We start from the raw sequence: 18,821 nt of genomic DNA on the forward strand, positions 1-18,821 counted from the left end.
TCCTCTGCCCTGAAGCTACCTTCCCCCACTCTCCTCACTGACCTGTCACCTTCATCCTCACCCACAATCACCTATTGTACTCTATTTTACTTTCTCCCCACCCCCACCCCCTCTCATTTATCTCTCCACCCTGCAGGCTCCGCCTCTATTCCTGATGAAGTGCTTTTGCCCGAAACATCGATCTTCCTGCTCCTTGGATGCTGCCTGACCTGCTGTGCTTTTCCAGCACCACTCTAATCCAGACTGTAAATATTATATGCCTGTTCAAAAAAGGAAGGATAAAGCTGGTAACTACAGGCCAGCCAATTCAACATCTGTGGGGGAGAAATTCTTACAATAGCACAATGGTTGGCATTGCTGCCTCACAGCGCCAGGGACCTGGGTTCAATTCCAGGCTTCGGTGACTGTCTATTTGGAGCTTGCACGTTCTCCCCATGTTTGCGTTGGTTTCCACCACGTGCTCCTGTTTTCTCACACAGTTGAAAGATGTGCAGGTTAGGTGGACTAGCCATACTAAATTGTCCATTGTTTCCAGGGATGTGCAAGGACTGGTGGATTAGCTATGGTAAATGTGGGGTTACAGATAAAGGGTGAAGAGATGGGTCTGGGTGAGATGCTGGTTGGAGGCTTGGTGCAGACTCGATAGGCCAAATGGCCACTATCTGCACATGAAGTAAATTCTATGAAGTAAACCACTGGAACCATGAAACATAAGTTTATAAATAAAACAGATTTACTAAAAGAGAATTATGTCTAACTAATGAAATTAAATGTAATGATATCAGAAGTAGGGTTAATGGGAGCAGTATGATTTATTTATGGACTTCAAATAGGCATTTAATAATGTACCAAAATATAGAGATGTTTGCAAATTCAAAGCCTATGGACTTAAATGGACTAATGGCTCCATAGATACAGAATGCTTAAAAAGCAGAGAGTGTGGTGAACTGTTGTTTTCAAACTGGAGGAAAAAGTGCTCAGGGAGAGTCCCCCAGAGATTGGTTTGAGATCACTGCTTTTTTTCCTTAAATTAACGAATTGTTGTATTAACAATGTAGGCTTGCAAATCCCAGACATAATTTCAAAGCTTGCAGATGATACAACTTAAGTATAGGAAAGGTTGAGGTACACAGTATCAGATTTCACCAGAAAACGGCGATTGCTGAAATGGTCGGACATGGGCAGAATTTTACAGTTCTCTGCTAGCAGTTTTGCAAGAACCGTAGCTTTGTAGCTAGTTACAACTGCTGCCGGAATGACTACTTTTTTCAGAAATCCTACGTATTTGAAGCATGTAGTGCATCAACTTGAGCTACCAAATCAAATGCAGACGTTCAAATGCAAAGCAAGTTTCTCATTATTCTGCCTTAATACTCCTGAGCCTCAAACTTATTCTTTTGTTTATTTAACCTATTTTTCAAAAAATATGTTATTACACACCTCTGGAGCAGACACCAGTCCAGGGGTAGAGACACTACCTTAACCTTGAATTCTTACAGCCGTGTCAGATTTTCAACACCTATTGTGCTTTGGCTTCCATGTTTGAGATTTCTGAGGTAGTCCCTAAAGGATTAGTCTAATTATAAAAAAGACTGATAAAAGTTCTCAAGGTACAAGCAATCGGAGGAGACTTTCAGACTCCAAGGTGAAATGCTAATGCTTTAGGATGTATATAGCTGTTATATTGGGTCTGTGGTAGCTAGAGGGGGAACCAACAAGAGACAAAAACATGTTTCACCTCATTTTCACTAATCAGTCTACCACACATACAGCTACCCATGACAGTATTGATAAGAATGACCACCATACAGTCTATGTAAAGATGAAGTCCCTTCTCCAATTTGTTGTGTGGCACTACCACCATTCTGGGAGAAAGTGAGCACTGCAGATGCTGGAGATTAGAGTCGAAGAGTGTGGTGCTGGAAAAGCACAGCCAGTCAGGCAGCATCCGAGGAGCAGGAGAATTATGCCCGAAACATCGATTATCCTGCTACTCGGATGCTGCCTGACGGGCTGTGCTTTTCCAGCACCACACTCTTCAACTACCACCATTCTAACTGGAATAGACTTCACACATATCTAGCAATTCAAGACTGGGCATCCACGAGATGCTGTGAGCAAATAGAATTATACTCCAACACAATCTGCAACTTCATGGCCTGGCAAGGCTTCTCACTCTATCATTACCATCAATACTGGGGAACAACCATGGTTCAATGATAAGTGCTGAAGGACATGCCAGGCATTCCTAAAATGAGGTGTCAATTTGGTAAAAGTACACAACAAACTACTTGCGTGCCAAATACCATAAGCAATCAACAGATCAGATCTAAGCTCTACAGTGTGACCACATTTGGATGTGAATGGTGGTGAACAATTAGACAATTCACTGGATGCAGCAGCTCCACAAATATCCCCATCCTTAATAACGTGGGAGATGAGCACAATCCAAAAAAGATAAGGCTGAAGTAATTTTAACACTCTTCAGCCAGAAGTGTCAAGTAGATGATACATCAGGGACTCATCCAGAGGAAACCAGCATCACAGATGGGTCTTCAACCAATTTATTTCACTCCACGTTATATCAAGAATGACTGCACTTAATATTAAAATCACATTTGACAGTGTGGCATCGAGGTGGCCTAGGAAAACTGGAGTCCAGAGTTTCTCAAGGCAGTGTCCGCAGTCCAACTATCTTTATCTGCTTCATCAATGACCTTCTTTCCATCACATGGTCAAAGATTGAGGTCAACGATTACTCAACATTCAGCACCATTTAAAACTCCTCAGGTCACAAAATAATCCATGAACAAATGCAGCAAGAACTTCATCCAGGTTTCGGCTGATAAGTGACAAGTAACATTCATGGCACATATGTGCATGACCATTGCCGAATCCCCCATTTTTAACATTCTGGTGGTTAGCATTGAACAGAATCCAAATTGGATATACTGTGGTACTGCATTGGCTATCAAGGTCACATTTTACAGAGTTAAAAATCACACAACACCAGGTTATAGTCCAACAGGTTTAATTGGAAGCACGCTAGCTTTCGGAGCGACGCTCCTTCATCAGGTGATTTTTAACTTTGTACACCTCAGTCCAACACTGGCATCTCCGAATCATGACATTTTACAGACTGTGGCTTCAAAGTGCCCCTAGCAAAACCGGAGTCATTGGGAATAAGACCATAAGGTATTGGAGCAGAATTGGGCCATTTGGCCCATTGAGTCTACTCTGCCATTTGATCATGGGTTCTATGTTTCTAAACACCAGTCCCCTGTTACTCTTGATTATCCTTGTGGTCAAAATCCTATCTATCTTAAAGAGATAATGATTTGGCTTCTCCAACTTTAAGAAGGAAAAAAAAATTTGCCTCTTGGAGTCACATGTAGAGCAAAGGAAGATGCTTGAAGTCAGTCATTCCTGTCACACAAATGCTGGGCAATGCAGGGTACTATTTACATACAATGAGTCAATGAGAGGGTTTGATAACTGAACAAACCCTTGTTATACTTCAGCAGGAAGACCTTAGACAGTGGTCTTTCCCCACTGTGTGTTGGTGGCAGCTGCCCCAAGCTTTAGTGTGTCCCTCAGAATGTAGTCCTGGTGCTTGGAATTTGCCAGTCTGCAACACTCGGTCTAAGTCAGCTCTTTGCTCTGGAACACCAACAAGTTTCAGGCAGACCAAAGAGCTCCTTTCAGCGAGTGGATGCTGCTCCAAGCACAATCGCTGTTTGTCTCAGTGTGTGGCTCAGGGAACAGACCATAGAGCACAGAATCCTGCATCACAGAGCTGCTCGAATAAACCCGGACAAAAACCACTGTGTCTCACTCCGGACCTTGCGTTTGTAAAGGTACAATTCAGAAGGAGATGTGTGACAGTTTCTTAACCGATTTTTAATTTCAAAAATATAATTTATTCTTAAAAATATATTATACAGAGGAACCTCCATTATCCAAATGAGATGGGCGAGCACTATTCATTCGGATAATTGATTATTTGGTTAATTGATTTCCTCTGGGGCTCGGTGTTTTCTGTGAAGCCACTCCCCCACCCGTCCACCCCCACCCACTGTCCAACCCCCATCCGTGGCCCCGCCCCCTGGCTGACCCACCCCCGTCCGCATCCCTTCCCACCCAGCCGGGGCAGCCGGACTGTACACTAACAGTAAGACTGTTGCTGCCTTTGGGGGGTAAGTCTCCAAATAGCATACATACACATATGCACACAACTATTTACTGCAAATTTGTGACAGGTTCCACCTCTACCCTGTACAGGACAATATGGGAGAGATTATCTGGGGAAGTGGGGTTTAGGATACACCCCTGTGTAGAACTCCAGGAAAAGACAGGGAGAGAAAGAGAGAGGTCAGTCATTTGGAGACGGTGCCTGGACTCTCCAGGACTGTTCTCAGCAGCACTTAGGTGAGTCGAGTTAATTTTTAATCATCGTAAACAAAAGACGCGATCACGGTTGAAACAGCTCTTTGACGTAATGTTTTTATCGGGACCTCGAGATCTCCTTCAGATAATCCGATATTCATATAATTGATATTCGGATAATCGAGGTTCCTCTGGATACATATATAACCTCAAGAGCACTTTGGTTCTGCACAGTCTTAGCATATTGAGAACAAACAAACTTTGGAGTTTGACTTTCCTGACCATTCCTAAAACTCAAAGGCATTTCTCTCATTTACAAGACTATATTTACATATATTTGAGGCATGGGGAGGATTCAATACCTGAACAGATTGCCATTACACTTCAGCAGAAAGGTCTTTCCCCACTGTGCCTTGGCGGCAGCTGCCCCAAATGTTAGTGTGTTCCTCAGCAGGTAGTCCTGGACCTACAAATGTACCAATCTGCAACACTCAGTTGGGGTGAATTCCTTACTCTAAAAGACCAACATTTTTTGGGCAGACCAAAGAGCATCTTTCACTGAGATGGTCTGTGACTGGAGGACCATGACTGTCTCGGTGTGTGTCCCAGGGAACAGACCACACAGCACAAAGTCCTGAATCATGGAGCTACTCAGGACAAGCCTCAACAAAAATCACACATAGTGCCCTTCTCACCATCAGCCAAGTGATGACTTGGTGCTTGTTACAAAGTTCTGGTGATGAGCCATTCGGCCAAATTACTTTGACAGCCTGCTCAGGGACAGCTTAACAGGTTCTACCCTTTCTTTTTTCCCCCACAGAGTCTCGAGGATGCTATGTGCTGACCATTTCCTGGTGGACTTATGGTCAAAGGTGTTTTCCTTTGCATATTTCTCCATGAGGGACTGGTGATATGGAATGGTCCAACTACTTGGGTCATTCAGCGGCCAATCCCATCCTTCATATCACCGGGGACAGGAAGAACCTCAGTAATTAGTGACATTTGGTGTTTGCGTACACAGGGTCTACGCGCAGTTGATGCAGCCGTACATGAAGATGGCCATCAGAATGAGACATCCTTCATGTATGCCTGGGCAGTCTGTGCCACAACATGTTGTCCTTGAAGCAGCTGCAGGGGGATTTTGAGACTGTCACACATCTCCTTCGAGAATGTGTCTTTCTGGAGGAAGTCTGGAGAAAGAAGCAGTGATTTTTGTTGAGGTTCGTCCTGAGTAGCTCCATGATTCAGGACTCTGTGCTGTGTGGTTTGTTCCCTGGGACACACACCGAGACAGTCATGGTCCTCCAGTCACAGTCCATCACAATGAGTGTGGTTGGGTATGCTCTTCTTCCCCTTATCCAGAGCTTTATACATGGTGTGCCTGCAGACACAAGCTATATTAGACCTCCAGATGAAGTGGAAGATGGCTCAAGTGACTGCAACAGTGCAGGTTTGGGGAGTGGGCCATACCTGCGCCACATGCAACAACAGAGAGTGCCTCACACCTGATGACCAGGTCTCCATCCACAATAGAGAGGGAACAGTGCTCTCAAAAGCACAGTCTCTTCACCAATGCAGCAGCTTCAAGTGCAGTGTGCTATATTTCTCTCCAGGTACTCCTCAGCCTTTGAACCTGGTTCCTGAGAAGCCAATTTCCGTGATCCCCTTCTCAGAAGTCAACTTCTCTCAGAATCCTCCTTGGTCACTTCTCACCAGCACCCTCTGCTCCTTGTAGCAGAGGAGACCGAGGGGAGGGGACATAATTGAGATGTGTGAAATGGTGATGGGCATTGACAAGGTAGACGGGAAAGAGCTTTTCCCCTTAATGGAGTGCAGAGAAAGGCAGGAAAGGCAGACTGGAAAATGGGATTAGAACAGAATAGTTAGATGGTTGTTTTTGATTGGCACAGACTCAAATACTGTGGCTAAAATAACAGGTCAGAGGCTAGGATAATGGGGAGGCAGTAGTCTAATTATTGCCAGAGTAGCAATCTGGAGACTCAAGTAATGTTATGGTTACGTGGGTTCAAATCCTGCCTTTCCAGATGGGGGAATTTGAATTAAATAAAAATCTGGAATTAAAAATCTAATGAACACCATGAGACAGTTATCGATAATCAGAAAAATACCCATCTGGTTTACTGATGTTCTTCAGGGAAGGAAACTGCCATCCTTACCTGGTCTGGCCCACATGTGACTCCAGAGCCATAGCAATTTAGCTGACTCTCAACTGCCCTCTGGGCAATTAGGGATGGGCAATGAACACTGGCTTAGCCAGCAATACTCATATCCTGTGAAGGCATTCATGAAAAGACAAAGCCTGTGGGAATTCATCTGTGGATCTTCAAAACCTGTCCACAAGACACAACTCAGGAATGTGAAGGAATGTTTCCCAGTCATTTGGATGGATGCAGCTCCAACAACACAAGAAACTTGACACCATCCTGGAATAAGCAGCCGACTTGATTGGCACCACATCCACAAACAACCCGACACTCAGTAGCAGTGTACAACTAGACGCACTGCAGAAACTGACCAAGGCTCCTTCAACAGCATCTTCCAACTCCACAACCATGTCAATCTAGAAGGACAAGGGCAGCAGATACGGTGGCTCAGTGGTTAGCATTGTTGCCTCACATGGGTTCGATTCCGGCCTTGGGCGACTGTCTGTGTGGAGTTTGCACATTCGCCCCGTCTCTGTGTGGGTTTGCTTTGGTTTCTTCCCACAGTCCAAAGATGTGTAGCTCAGGTGAATTAGCCATGCTAAATTGCCCATAGTGTTAGGTGTATTAGTCAGAGGGAAATGGGTCTGGGTGGGTTAATCTTCAGAGGGTTGGTGTGGACTTGTTGGACTGAAGGGCCTGTTTCCACACTGTAGGGAATCAATCTAAGATACTTGCAAACATCATCAACTGCAAATTCCCCTCAAATCTACTCAACATTCTGATTTGGAAATAGATCATTCCTTCATTGTTATTCGGTCAAAATCCTGGATCTCCCTCCCTAACAGTACTTTGGGTGCAGCAAGGCCAAATGGACTGCATCAACAGTTCACCATCACATTCTCAATGGCAACTAGGGATAGTTAATAAATGCTGCACAAATATCAGAATGAGTTTCTTCAAGAATTCAGTTTAACTTTCAATCCACATTGGAACCTCTAATTTTCCTTAGGCACTTTCATACCAACAGTCTACTAATACTTGATTCAAGTTAAGATGTTCACAAATATCTAAGGAGAGTGCTGACAAAGAACAGCATTCTGGCTTGAAGGATGAGAAATCACAGTTATGAGGATAGATGGAGAAGTTGGGTTTGTTTTCGTTGGAATGGATATGGCTATGGGGAGATCTGATGGAAGTTTTCAATATCATGAAGGGTCTGGACATAGTAGATAGGGAGAAACATTGTCCCCGTAAGAGGATTAAGAACCAGACAACACAAACTTAAATGTACTTTTGCAAACGTAGTAAATACAAAACGAGAAAATATTTTTCATCAGGTGGTAAGGATCTGGAACTCACTGCCTAGAAGTATGGTGGAGGTTCAATTGAGGCATTCAAGAGGGTAGAGGTGATTGTCTTTAATTTAAATAATGTGCAGGGTTACAGGAAAAAGCAGGATTAGCAGAACTTCAAAATGCTCAGAAAGCAGATACAGCTACAGTGGGCTGAATGGCTTCCTTCAGCACAATAGCAATTCAGTTATTTGGTTAATTATGTTGCCATATGGGGAAATCAAAGATGAAAACACAGCTTTATTCTGCTTCATGGTATGAAAGCAAGTGAATATCAAGAAGCTACTCAACTTTAAAATTTATCTGTAACTTTAAACTTGAAATGTAGTCCCACTTGTCATCACGAAAAATTTCAGAAATAATACTTCAAAGAATTCAAATTAATCTGTTTTGAAAGTACCTGCTGTTCAAACCACTGTCAGTCTTCTGTCCTCCATCATCCGTGAAATTATAGGTCCCTGTCATATTATCCAACTCTTCCGCATTCTCCCTTTTATAATGTAGTCCACTGACAAGAAAATCATTCAGTTGATTTACATTGAGAGTCTACACTCATTGTAAAAAATGTTTTGCTATATTTTATAAAGATTTTAACCATTATATTTATCCTGAGTATTTTTCCACATGATCATTTACTTTAGCTGAAGTATAATCTTGGTTGTAGCATAGGCTCCTAGGGGTAGAAAAGAAACAAAATCTGATTTAATCTCCTTCCCATTGTGAAAGAGCAAAAGTGTAAACCAAATTCACAAACCAAGACAATAAAACAAACAGATTCTTAAGAGGAACATCATATATTTCCGATTCCATGTAGACAGTTCTAAACTCAGCAAAGCTTCCCAGCATCATTAGAGATTGGAGACGGTAAGTGCCACTTCAGGCAAATGCTATAACTCTCCAAAACCTTTGCACTCCTCCATATCTAACCTGGTGTATTTCCCTCTTTCTTCACTCCACCACTAATGTTGGTGCACTCAGCCACCAGGCCTAAGTTCTGGAATTTCCAACTGACAAATGAGGAACCTCAGTTACTACGTAGTTTGAAAAAGTTGAGATGGATACCTCCAGTGAAGAGAAAGTTGAGAGGAAATTTCATACCGATCTTCCAAAATATGAGGGGTCTGGACAGAGTAAAAAAGACAAAACAGCTTTCATTGGTGAAATGGTGTAGAACACGAGGTAACAGATCTAAGGGAACTGATAAAAGGAACAATGGCAGCATAAGGGAAAACTTACTCATGAGCTTCATATAGAGTCACAGAGTCATAGATATGTACAGCACGGAAACAGACCCTTCGGTCCAACTCGTCCATGCCGACCAGATATCCCAACCTAATCTAATCTCATTTGCCAGCACTTGGCCCATATCCCTCTAAACCCTTCCTATTCATATACCCATCCAGAGGCCTTTTAAATGTTGCAATTGTACCAGCCTCCACCACTTCCTCTGGCAGCTCATCCCACACATGCACCGCCCTCTGCGTGAAAAAGTTGCCCCTTAGGCCCCTTTCATATCTTTTCTCTCTCACTCTAAACCTATGCCCTCTAATTCTGGAGTCCCCACCCCAGGGAAAAGACCTTGTCTATTTATTCTATCCATGCACTCATGATTTTATAAATATCTATAAGGCTGCCCCTCAGCTTCCGACACTCCAGGGAAAACAGCCCCAGCATATTCAACCTTTCCCTATAGCTCAAATCCTCCAACCCTGGCAATATCCTTGTAACCTTTTCTGAACCCTTTCAGGTTTCACAACATCCTTCCAATAGGAAGGAGACCAGAATTGCATGCAATATTCCAAAAGCAACCTAACCAACATCCTGTTCAGCCACAGCATGACTTCCCAACTTCTGACTCAATACTTTGACCAATAAAGAAAAGCACAGTGGCTCAGTGGTTAGCACTGTTGCCTCACAGCACCAGGGTCCCAGATTCAATTCCAGCCTTGGGCAACTGTCTGCGTGGAGTTTGCACATTCTCCCTGTGTCTGTGGGGTTTCCTCTGGGTACTCTGATTTCCTCCCACAATCCAAAGATGTGCAGGTCAGGTGAATTGGCCATGCTAAATTGTCCATAGTTGTTAGGTACATTAGTTAGAGGGAGGTGAATTACTCTTCGGAGGGTTGGTGTGGACTTGTTAGGCCGAAGGGCCTGTTTCCACAATGTAGGTAATCTAATGATACCAAATACCTTCTTCACTATCCTATCTACTTGTGACTCTACTTTCAAGGAATTATGAACCTGCACTCCCCAGGACCTTACCATTAAGTGTATAAGATCTGCTTTCCTAAAATGCTGCACCTCACATTTATCTAAATTAAACTCCATCTGCCACTTCTCAGCCCATTGGCCCATTTCATCAAGATCCCATTGTAATCTCAGGAAACCTTCTTTGCTATCCACTACCCCTCCAATTTTGGTGTCATCTGCAAACTTATTAACTACACCTCTTATGCTCACATCCAAATCATTTATATAAATCATGAAAAGTGGTGGACCAAGCACCAATCCTTGTGGCACTCCACTGGTCACAGGCCTCCAGTCTGAAAAACAACCCTCCACCACCACCCTCTCTGTCTTCTACTTTTGAGCCAGTTCTGAATCCAAATGGCTAGTTCTCCCTGTATTCCATGAGATCTAACCTTGCTAACCAGTCTCTCATGGGGAACCTTGTCAAACACCTTACTGAAGTCCATATAGATCATGTCTACCGCTCTGCCCTCATCAATCCTCTTTGTTACTTCTTCAAAAAACTCAATCAAATTTGTGAGACATGATTTCCCGCGCACAAAGTCATGCTGACTATCCCTAATCAATCCTTGCCTTTCCAAATACATGTACATCCTGTCCCTCAGGATTCCTCCAACAACGTGCCCACCACCGATGTCAGGCTCACCGATCTATAGTTTCCTGGTTTGCCCTTACCACCTTGCTTGAATAGTGGCACCACGTTAGCCAACCTCAAGTCTTCCGGCACCTCGCCTGTGACTATTGATGATACAAATATCTCAGCAAGAGGCTCAGCAATCACTTCCCTAGCTTCTCACAGAGATCTAGGGTACACCTGATCAGGTCCTGGGGATTTATCCACTTTTACACATTTCAGGACATCCAGCACTGCTTCCTCTGTAATATGGACATTTTTCAAGATGTCATATCTATTTCCCCATATTCTTTATCTTCTATGTCCTTTTCCACAGTAAACACCGATGCAAAATACTCATTTAGTAACTCTCCCATTTTCTGCGGCTCCACACAAAGGCCACCTTGCTGATCTTTTAGTGGTTGGAATCGAGAATGCACAGGCCGAGTGTGGAAGCAAGGAAGTGCACAATTATCAGAAAAATATCCGGCAGGCTTAAGAGAGACCAGGTGAGTGGCACTGGGTGAACTATTCCTTTGGAATCTCAGCATACACAAGATTGGCCTTCTGTGCTGAAACCATTCTGTGATTTGGTATACATCTCTGTTTCTATCATTCTCTCTCTCTCACTCACACACACACACAGATTTTATTAATTTTTTTAAAAAAACGTATGTATTCATCCAAGTTTTCAATCACTTGTCTCAATTTCTCTTTCTTTAGCTCGGGGTCAGATTTATAGCTCTTGAAATTCTGGTCACTGAGATAGAAGTGGGGCAAGATCTTGGAGAGATCTGAAAGGCAGAATGGAAATTTAAATTCTAGGTGTTAGTGATCCATCAGCCAATATAGGTCAGTGATTATATAAGTAATGGGTGAGTGGAACTTGGTGCAAGATATTAGATTTGGTCTTCCTGATGGTTTTTGTCTCACCCATGACTTGATACTGCAGGGATCATCACACAAATGTTGAGACATTGAGAAAAGCAATGGATGAGCTAGATAACCTCAGCTTGCATGTGGAATCTGGCCTCACTGCTCCAGATGAAAGGATCAAAGAAGATGATCATTTGGTACTTCAGAAGTAATGGGTACAAGGTAGGAAGAGAAGCCCACGTTCAAGAACTTCGGAGGCAAAACAAATTGAGATTGGAACTAGAGTAGCAGTTTGTAAAGATGACCTTTGAACAGTCGACTTAACAAAGGGTAGCTTGATTTTATTTTCTAACAGCTTCAACAAAATGCAAAAGTCGTCGGGCAGCCAAACCGATCATGTCATGTTCTCACCAAATGATTAAGTGAATATTAACCCTTTAAAGTAATGTTAACCCAACCTGCACTGAAAAAAGGTCACTGAACTCAAAACGTTAACTCCGATTTCTCTCCACAATTGTTGCTGGACCTGCTGAGATTTTCCAGCAATTTCTGTTTTTGTTAACCATATGATGCACTTTCCCAAAGCAAAAATCAGTAACATTTGGAAAGAATCTCCTGGTCTGCTAGAGCTCCATTTTGAAATATGGAAGGCAAGACCAACCAATGTGTGTTAAGTACAAGTTGCACTGGTTTTTATTTCTGGGTTCTGGGAGCACTTCTCCACCTCCATCTCAATCAGCAATAAAGTTGGAGAGGCTTCCATTCTCTGAGGACCTGGCTACTGAACTGGGCCATCCCTTACAACTTGACCTGCAACTTCACATCAAGGATGAAAACAATGCAGCCAGTGGCTGTCAAAATCATGGTTGAAGAGATTCTGACTTGAGTAAGTGAAGAATGAGACACCGTGGAAGGACTTTGGATGCTGTCCTGGAGGAACTGATGGAGAAGGTTGAAAGGAGACAACTTATCCTGTAACCACGGCTGGGCAAGGAAAACAGGCTATCCAGTCACAAAAGCAGAGACTTTGGAGCACGGGAAGAGCTCTAGGAGTTGACCATGGAATCGAGACTAGAGGACTTCACTATAATGACACAAGTTCACTAACCTCACACAAGTGATCATGGTGAGTGAGTGCAACCAACTGCAACATTAGCCTCAGGCACTGATCAAATGACTGCATCCACATCATTCACCTAACAACCACTCTCAACCAGACTTCATATTTAACATTCATATGCTTCACCTCATCCCAATGCTCTTTGCACTGCTGCTAGCCCTATACCCACATCACATGGTTTGTCACTGCCAGCTATTCAACCACATCAGCTAAACAGAGTCTTAGTAATACATGGCATACAAATGGATCTAACCCAAACAGGACAGACATGTTTTCATGTCCTAACTCCTATACAAGAAATGATGCTGACCATTATTGGGACACCCATTGCCAAGGCCATGGCTAGGAGCAGGGCTGAAACCATCTTAGATGATGGTGCCTTCATTCTGAAGGCCCATTTCTCCCTCTTCCCACAGTCTCTTCTGATTTACAAGCAGATGGTGAAGCATGCATCTCTTCCCTTCCCTCCCATCTTGGTCATCCTCAATCACTTCTCACCTTGCATTTTTTTCTCATTCAGATATCCAGGAGACGCACCATGCAGGCAGTGGACCAACACCAAGAACAGACTGAAGGTCAGAGTGATAAGGACGACACAGCACTGTCATTTGATTAAAAAGTCATGATCACCAGCTCAGCAAATGACACAGATATAGTTTAAAGGCTAGATTAGCAGCAGAATCTGCAGATGGTGTGATTCCAGGCACAGGGGTAACTAGATTACTAGTGCAAGTGCAGGATAAATTGGTGCAAACTCGATGGGCTGAAGGATCTCTTCTATGCTGTTTGACTCTATGAAGTTACAAGGTGCCTACTCAGCAGAGAGTGAAGTCCCACCTCCGAATCCAATGCATCACCCTCAGACGTTTCCACCACCTATAATCAGACCTCACCACCAAAAAGATATTTTCTTTCTGACCCCTGTCCACTTTCTGCAGAGACCTTTCATTCTGCAACTCCCTCTCCAACTCTACACTTCCCACCACCTTCTCCACCACACCCGGCACCTTTCCCGATAACTGCAAGAAGTGCAACACCTGCCCCTATACCTCCCCTCTTACCTGCATCCAAGGCCCGAAACAATCCTTCCAGGTCTGAGAGATTCACCTGTACTTCATCCAACCTCTTCTATTGTATCCATTGCTCCCGAGGTGGTCTTCTCTAGGAAGACCAAATGCAGACCCACGGACCGGTTCAGGGAGCATCTACACTCTGTATGCATCAACCAACCCAACCATCCAATTGCCAACCATTTTAATTCCCCCTCCCACTCCCCTGGAGATATGTTTTTCCTTGGCCTCCTCCCCATCAGAGTGAGGCCAAAAGTAAATTGGAGAAACAACACGTTATTGGGAGTTTACAGCCCAATGGTCTCAAAATTGACTTCACCTGTTTCAAAATTCCACTCCCCCAGCCTTATCCCATATCCAGCCCTCATTGACCTGACCTTACACATCCATCTTCCCACTCACCTATCTGCTCCACCCTTCCCAATCACAATAACTCCCTAACTGTATTCACCTATCACTATCCCACCTAACCTTCCCTTAGCCCCAACCGCAACCCCCCGCTCCCCCCTTTCCTCTATTTACTACTGGGCTCCCCTCCCCCTCCCCAGTCCTGAAGAAGGGTTTCAGCTCAAAACGTTGACTTCCCTGCTCCTTGGGTGCTGTTGAGAATGTGGTTCTGGAAAAGCACAGCAGGTCAACCAGCATCCGAGGAGCAGGAGAATCGATGTTTCAGGCATTCCTGCTCCTCGGATGCTGCCTCACCTGTTGTGCTTTTCCAGCACCACACTCTCAACTCTAATCTCCAGCATCTGCAGTGCTGACTTTCTCCCTGCTCCTCGGATGCTGTCTGACCTGTTGTATTTTGCAGCTTCACATCTACTGGATTCCAGTATCTGCAGTCCTTCCTGTCTCCAAGAGAGTGATGTCTACATGGGATCTGCTGTGGTGAATGTACTTACTGTACCAGTAGTTCTGAGGGAAGCCAGCCCTGTAATCAGAATAGCCAGAAATCACTAAGGAAGTTGCTCCTTAGTGTAGGAATAGCGAGCATAATGAACAAAAGAAGGAAGGAAAGTAAGTTAACCACTGACAAGGCCTTGACCTGGGGGTTACTGATATCGGGGAGGGGCAAGAACTGGAGTGAGAAATGGTTTCCCTCTGGAATTAAGAATCTAATGATGAGCGTTAATCAATTGTCAATTGTTAGGAAAAAACCCATCTGATTCACTAATGTCCTTTAAGGAAGGAAACTGCTGCCTTTACCTACCTCCATGTGACTCAACAGTTGATTCTTAACTGCCCTCAGGGCAGCTGGGAAGGACAATAAATGCTGGCCAATCCACGGATGCCCTCATTCTGCGAATGAGATTTTTTTAAAAAAAGCTGCCTAGTTAAAAGGTTCTAACTTTGCCTATTTGAAGAAAACACAGTAACTGTCAGCCCACAAATCTGTGTGAGGTGAACTCTATGAATGAGGCACCAGTGGGCTGCTGAATTAATAGAGCTTGACATAGCATGAATGAACATTTTCAGTAGAGGATCCAAACTACAGTGGAAGGACAGGGGTAGTGTGTAGCACAGTCATTACTATTTCTTACAAAACATTATGGATGTACCTTTAATGGATGTTCTATAAAAGTGTTCTATAAAAATATATCTTTGCTGTAGAACACAGAGACATCCTGGTGTAATTACATATTTACCCCAACCACCACAGTGAGATTTGGGCATTATTGGCAGAGTTGGCTCATATCCAACTGGCGTTGACACCACCTGCATGTCTGGAGTCACACGTGGACCAAGTAAGAATGGCAGATTGTATTCAATAAAGAATATTAATGAATGAAGAGGGATTTTACGAAAGTTGATGATAGTTTCAAAGTTACCATTAGAGACTAGTTTTCGATTGCAGACATTTTTAAAACTGAAGTAAAGTTGCACAAGCTGCATCCCTTGGGCCTTAGCCAACATCCTTGGAAAACTTGTCCAACAACACTGTCAGAGCTGAAAATGTGTTGCTGGGAAAGCGCAGCAGGTCAGGCAGTATCCAAGGAGCAGGAGAATCGACGTTTCGGGCATGAGCTCTTCTTCAGGAATGAGGCTTTCTCCAATAACACTGTCATGCCATCTCCCCAATAGTAGCAGACATTAAATTTCATAAACGTTTAACCTGTGGTATACATGTTACGCACAGAACAAGTTAATGTTAGGAGAAGAAAATCAATCATTAAATGGAGACAATACTGTGGAGTAATGAGTGAGGATGTGCAGATAGCGCTAGCCCCAGGAATGTGTAGCACCCTCTGAAATGTCCGATACTTGGGAGTCTTTGTACTAGATGGGAGTGAGAGCTGTAGTTCTTTTTAAAGGTTTGCACTCCATCCGTCCTGACACAAATTCACAAAGGTTTTAAAGGAATAGAAAATTCACAGGAAAAATGCAATTCAGGAAAGGATTTTAAGTACATGGCCTTGATTTTGCAGTAAGAGGTTATTTCTGAGTCAATTTAATAACTTCCTCAGCAGACTACATGAGCATCATTAAATTCAGGAGTTGGAAAACTGCTGCCTAAGTTGCTTGTGATGCTTCTCCACAAGCTTTGCTACACTGCTCAACAAGAGATTCAGAATGCAAAGATACAAAAGGTGTGAATAGGGAGAAGCTAAATAGGCTGGGGCTATTTTCACTGGAGCATTGGAGGCCAAGGGATGTTTATAAAATCATGAGGGGCATGGATAGGGTAAATAGACAAGGTCTTTTCCATGGGGTGGGAGAGGCAAAATCTAGAGGGCATAGGTTTAAGGTGAGAGGGAAAAGATTTAAAGAAAGAAACTGAGGTGCAACTTTTTCATGCAGAGGGTGATACGTGTATGGAATGAGCTGTCAGAGAAAGTGTTGGAGGCTGGTACAATTACATTTAAAAGGCATCTGGATGGATATATGATTAGGGAGAATTTATAGGGACATGGGCCAAATGCTGGCAAACGGGACTAGATTCATTTAGGATATCTGGTCACCATGGGTGAGTTGGACCGAAGGGTCTGTTTCCGTGCTGCATATCTCCATGACAGACTGAGAGAAAAAATCAGGGCTTTTCCATTCATATGTAAATAATTTTTTTAAATGATAGGATAAGTCTTAATATGGAAGTGCATTTTAAGAGCCAGGGAAGTTGTTGGGGAGATGTTGAGTCACATTCCTCCTGACTTTAATTATCACAAAATATCTTCTAAACTTTTTTACCTTTATCTTTGCCTCTTTTTCTTATCCTCTTTTACTTCAGTAAAAGCAGTAGAGAGCAGGAGAGTTCAGCCTCAGTTTTGGTGTGTACTACTGGTGGAAGCAATCATCTTGTGGTATTAGCATTGAACTGTTAATCCAGAGACCCAAGTAATGTTCTGGGACCTGGGTTTGAACGCTGCCACAGCAGATGGTTGCATTTGATTCCAATAAAAATCTGGAATTAAGAGTTTAATGACGACCACAGATCCATTAATCGATTGTTCAGAAAATCCCACTTGGTTCACTGATGCCTTTTAGGAAAAGAAATTGCCATCCCTACCTGGTCTGGCCTATATTGGACTCCAGACGCACAATGTAATTGACTGTTAACCACCTTCTGTGCAATTACAGATAGGTAATAAATGTTGGCCTGGCTGGTGACACCATCACCCCATGAAAGAACAAAAAAAATCCTTAAGTTTCAGGTATTCATCATTTCAAAGAAGAAAAATAGCTCAGCTGTATCTCACTGACCTTCAATGGTACCATCAGTGGTGTTCTCCTCAAGTCACTATCAACATATTGGAGCACTACTGACCATTAGAGTCATAGAGATGTACAGCACGGAAACAGACCCTTCGGGCCAACTTGTCCATGTCGACCAGATATCTTAACCTGATCTAGTCCCACTTGCCAGCACTTGGCCCATATCTCTCCAAAACCTTTCTATTCAGATACCTTTTAAATATTGTAATTGCACCAGCCTCCACCACATCCTCTGGCAGCTCATTCCATACACGCATCAGCCTCTCCATGAAAAAGTTGCCCCTTAGGTCCCTTTTATATCTTTCCCCTCTCACCCTAAACGCATGCCCTCTAGTTCTGGATTCCCCCACACCGGGAAAAAGATTTTATCTATTTATCCTATCCATGCCCCTCATGATTTTATAAAACTCTTATCTATAAGGTCACCCATCAGCCTTCGGCGCTCCGGGGAAAGCAGTCACAGTCTATTCAGCCTCTCCCTACAGGGGTATATCCTGGCAACATCTTTGCAAATCTTTTCTGAACTCTTTCAAGTTTGACAACATCCTTCCAATTGGAAGGAGACCAGAACTGCAAGCAGTATTCCCAAAGTGGCCTAAACAACATCCTGTTCAGCTGCAACATGACCTCCCAACTCCACTGCGACTCCACTTTCAAGGAGCTATGAACCTGCACTCTAAGGTCTCTTTGTTCAGCAACATTCCCTAGGACCTTACCATTAAGTGTATAAGTCCTACTAAGATTGGCTTTCCCAAAATGTAACACCTCACATTTATCTGAATTAAACTCCATCTGCCACTCCTCAGCCCATTGGCCCATTTGATCTAGATCCCATTGTAATCTGAGGTAACCTTTTTCGCTGTCCACTACACCTCCAGTTTTGGAGTGATCTGCAAACTTACTAACTGTATGTCCTATGTTCATATCCAAACCATTTATATAAATTACGAGAAGTAGTGGACCCAGTACCAATCCTTGTGGCACTCCACTGGTCATTGGGCCTCCAGTCTGAAAAACAACCCTCCACCACCACCCTCTGTCTTCTACCTTTGAGCCAGTTCTGTATCCAAATGGCTAGTTCTCCCTGTATTCCATGGCTGGATCTATCATATCAACACTGTGGGTATTATAGTAGGGCAGAGGTTATGTACATTGCAATGAATAGCTAAGCTCCCAAACCATCAAAATCTAACCATCCATCCATACATGGGAGTACATATGAAATAAGAGAAATAGGCTAACTAACCCTTCCAACCTGTCCTGCCATTCAACAGGACCATA

General features: G+C 43.4%; 1 protein-coding gene across 5 annotated transcripts in view; it reads right to left on the bottom strand.

Moving 5' to 3' along the window:
• The window catches only part of st8sia5 (ST8 alpha-N-acetyl-neuraminide alpha-2,8-sialyltransferase 5), a 53,395-nt gene that overhangs the window by 31,853 nt on the left and 2,721 nt on the right, over nucleotides 1-18,821 (bottom strand). For 3 of the 5 annotated variants that reach the window (XM_043714730.1, XM_043714646.1, XM_043714563.1), the window contains exon 3: nucleotides 8,304-8,411. The exons of 1 other annotated variant lie outside the window; for it this stretch is intronic. In XM_043714730.1, coding sequence (XP_043570665.1) covers nucleotides 8,304-8,411 — 108 coding nt within the window. Of the gene's footprint in view, nucleotides 1-8,303; nucleotides 8,412-8,498; nucleotides 8,577-18,821 lie in introns of all 5 variants that reach the window. One more of the 5 variants, XM_043714901.1, reaches the window with a different exon arrangement.

The sequence above is a fragment of the Chiloscyllium plagiosum genome, chromosome 1 (genome assembly GCF_004010195.1).
Source record: "Chiloscyllium plagiosum isolate BGI_BamShark_2017 chromosome 1, ASM401019v2, whole genome shotgun sequence".
Taxonomy (NCBI): Eukaryota; Metazoa; Chordata; class Chondrichthyes; order Orectolobiformes; family Hemiscylliidae; genus Chiloscyllium; species Chiloscyllium plagiosum.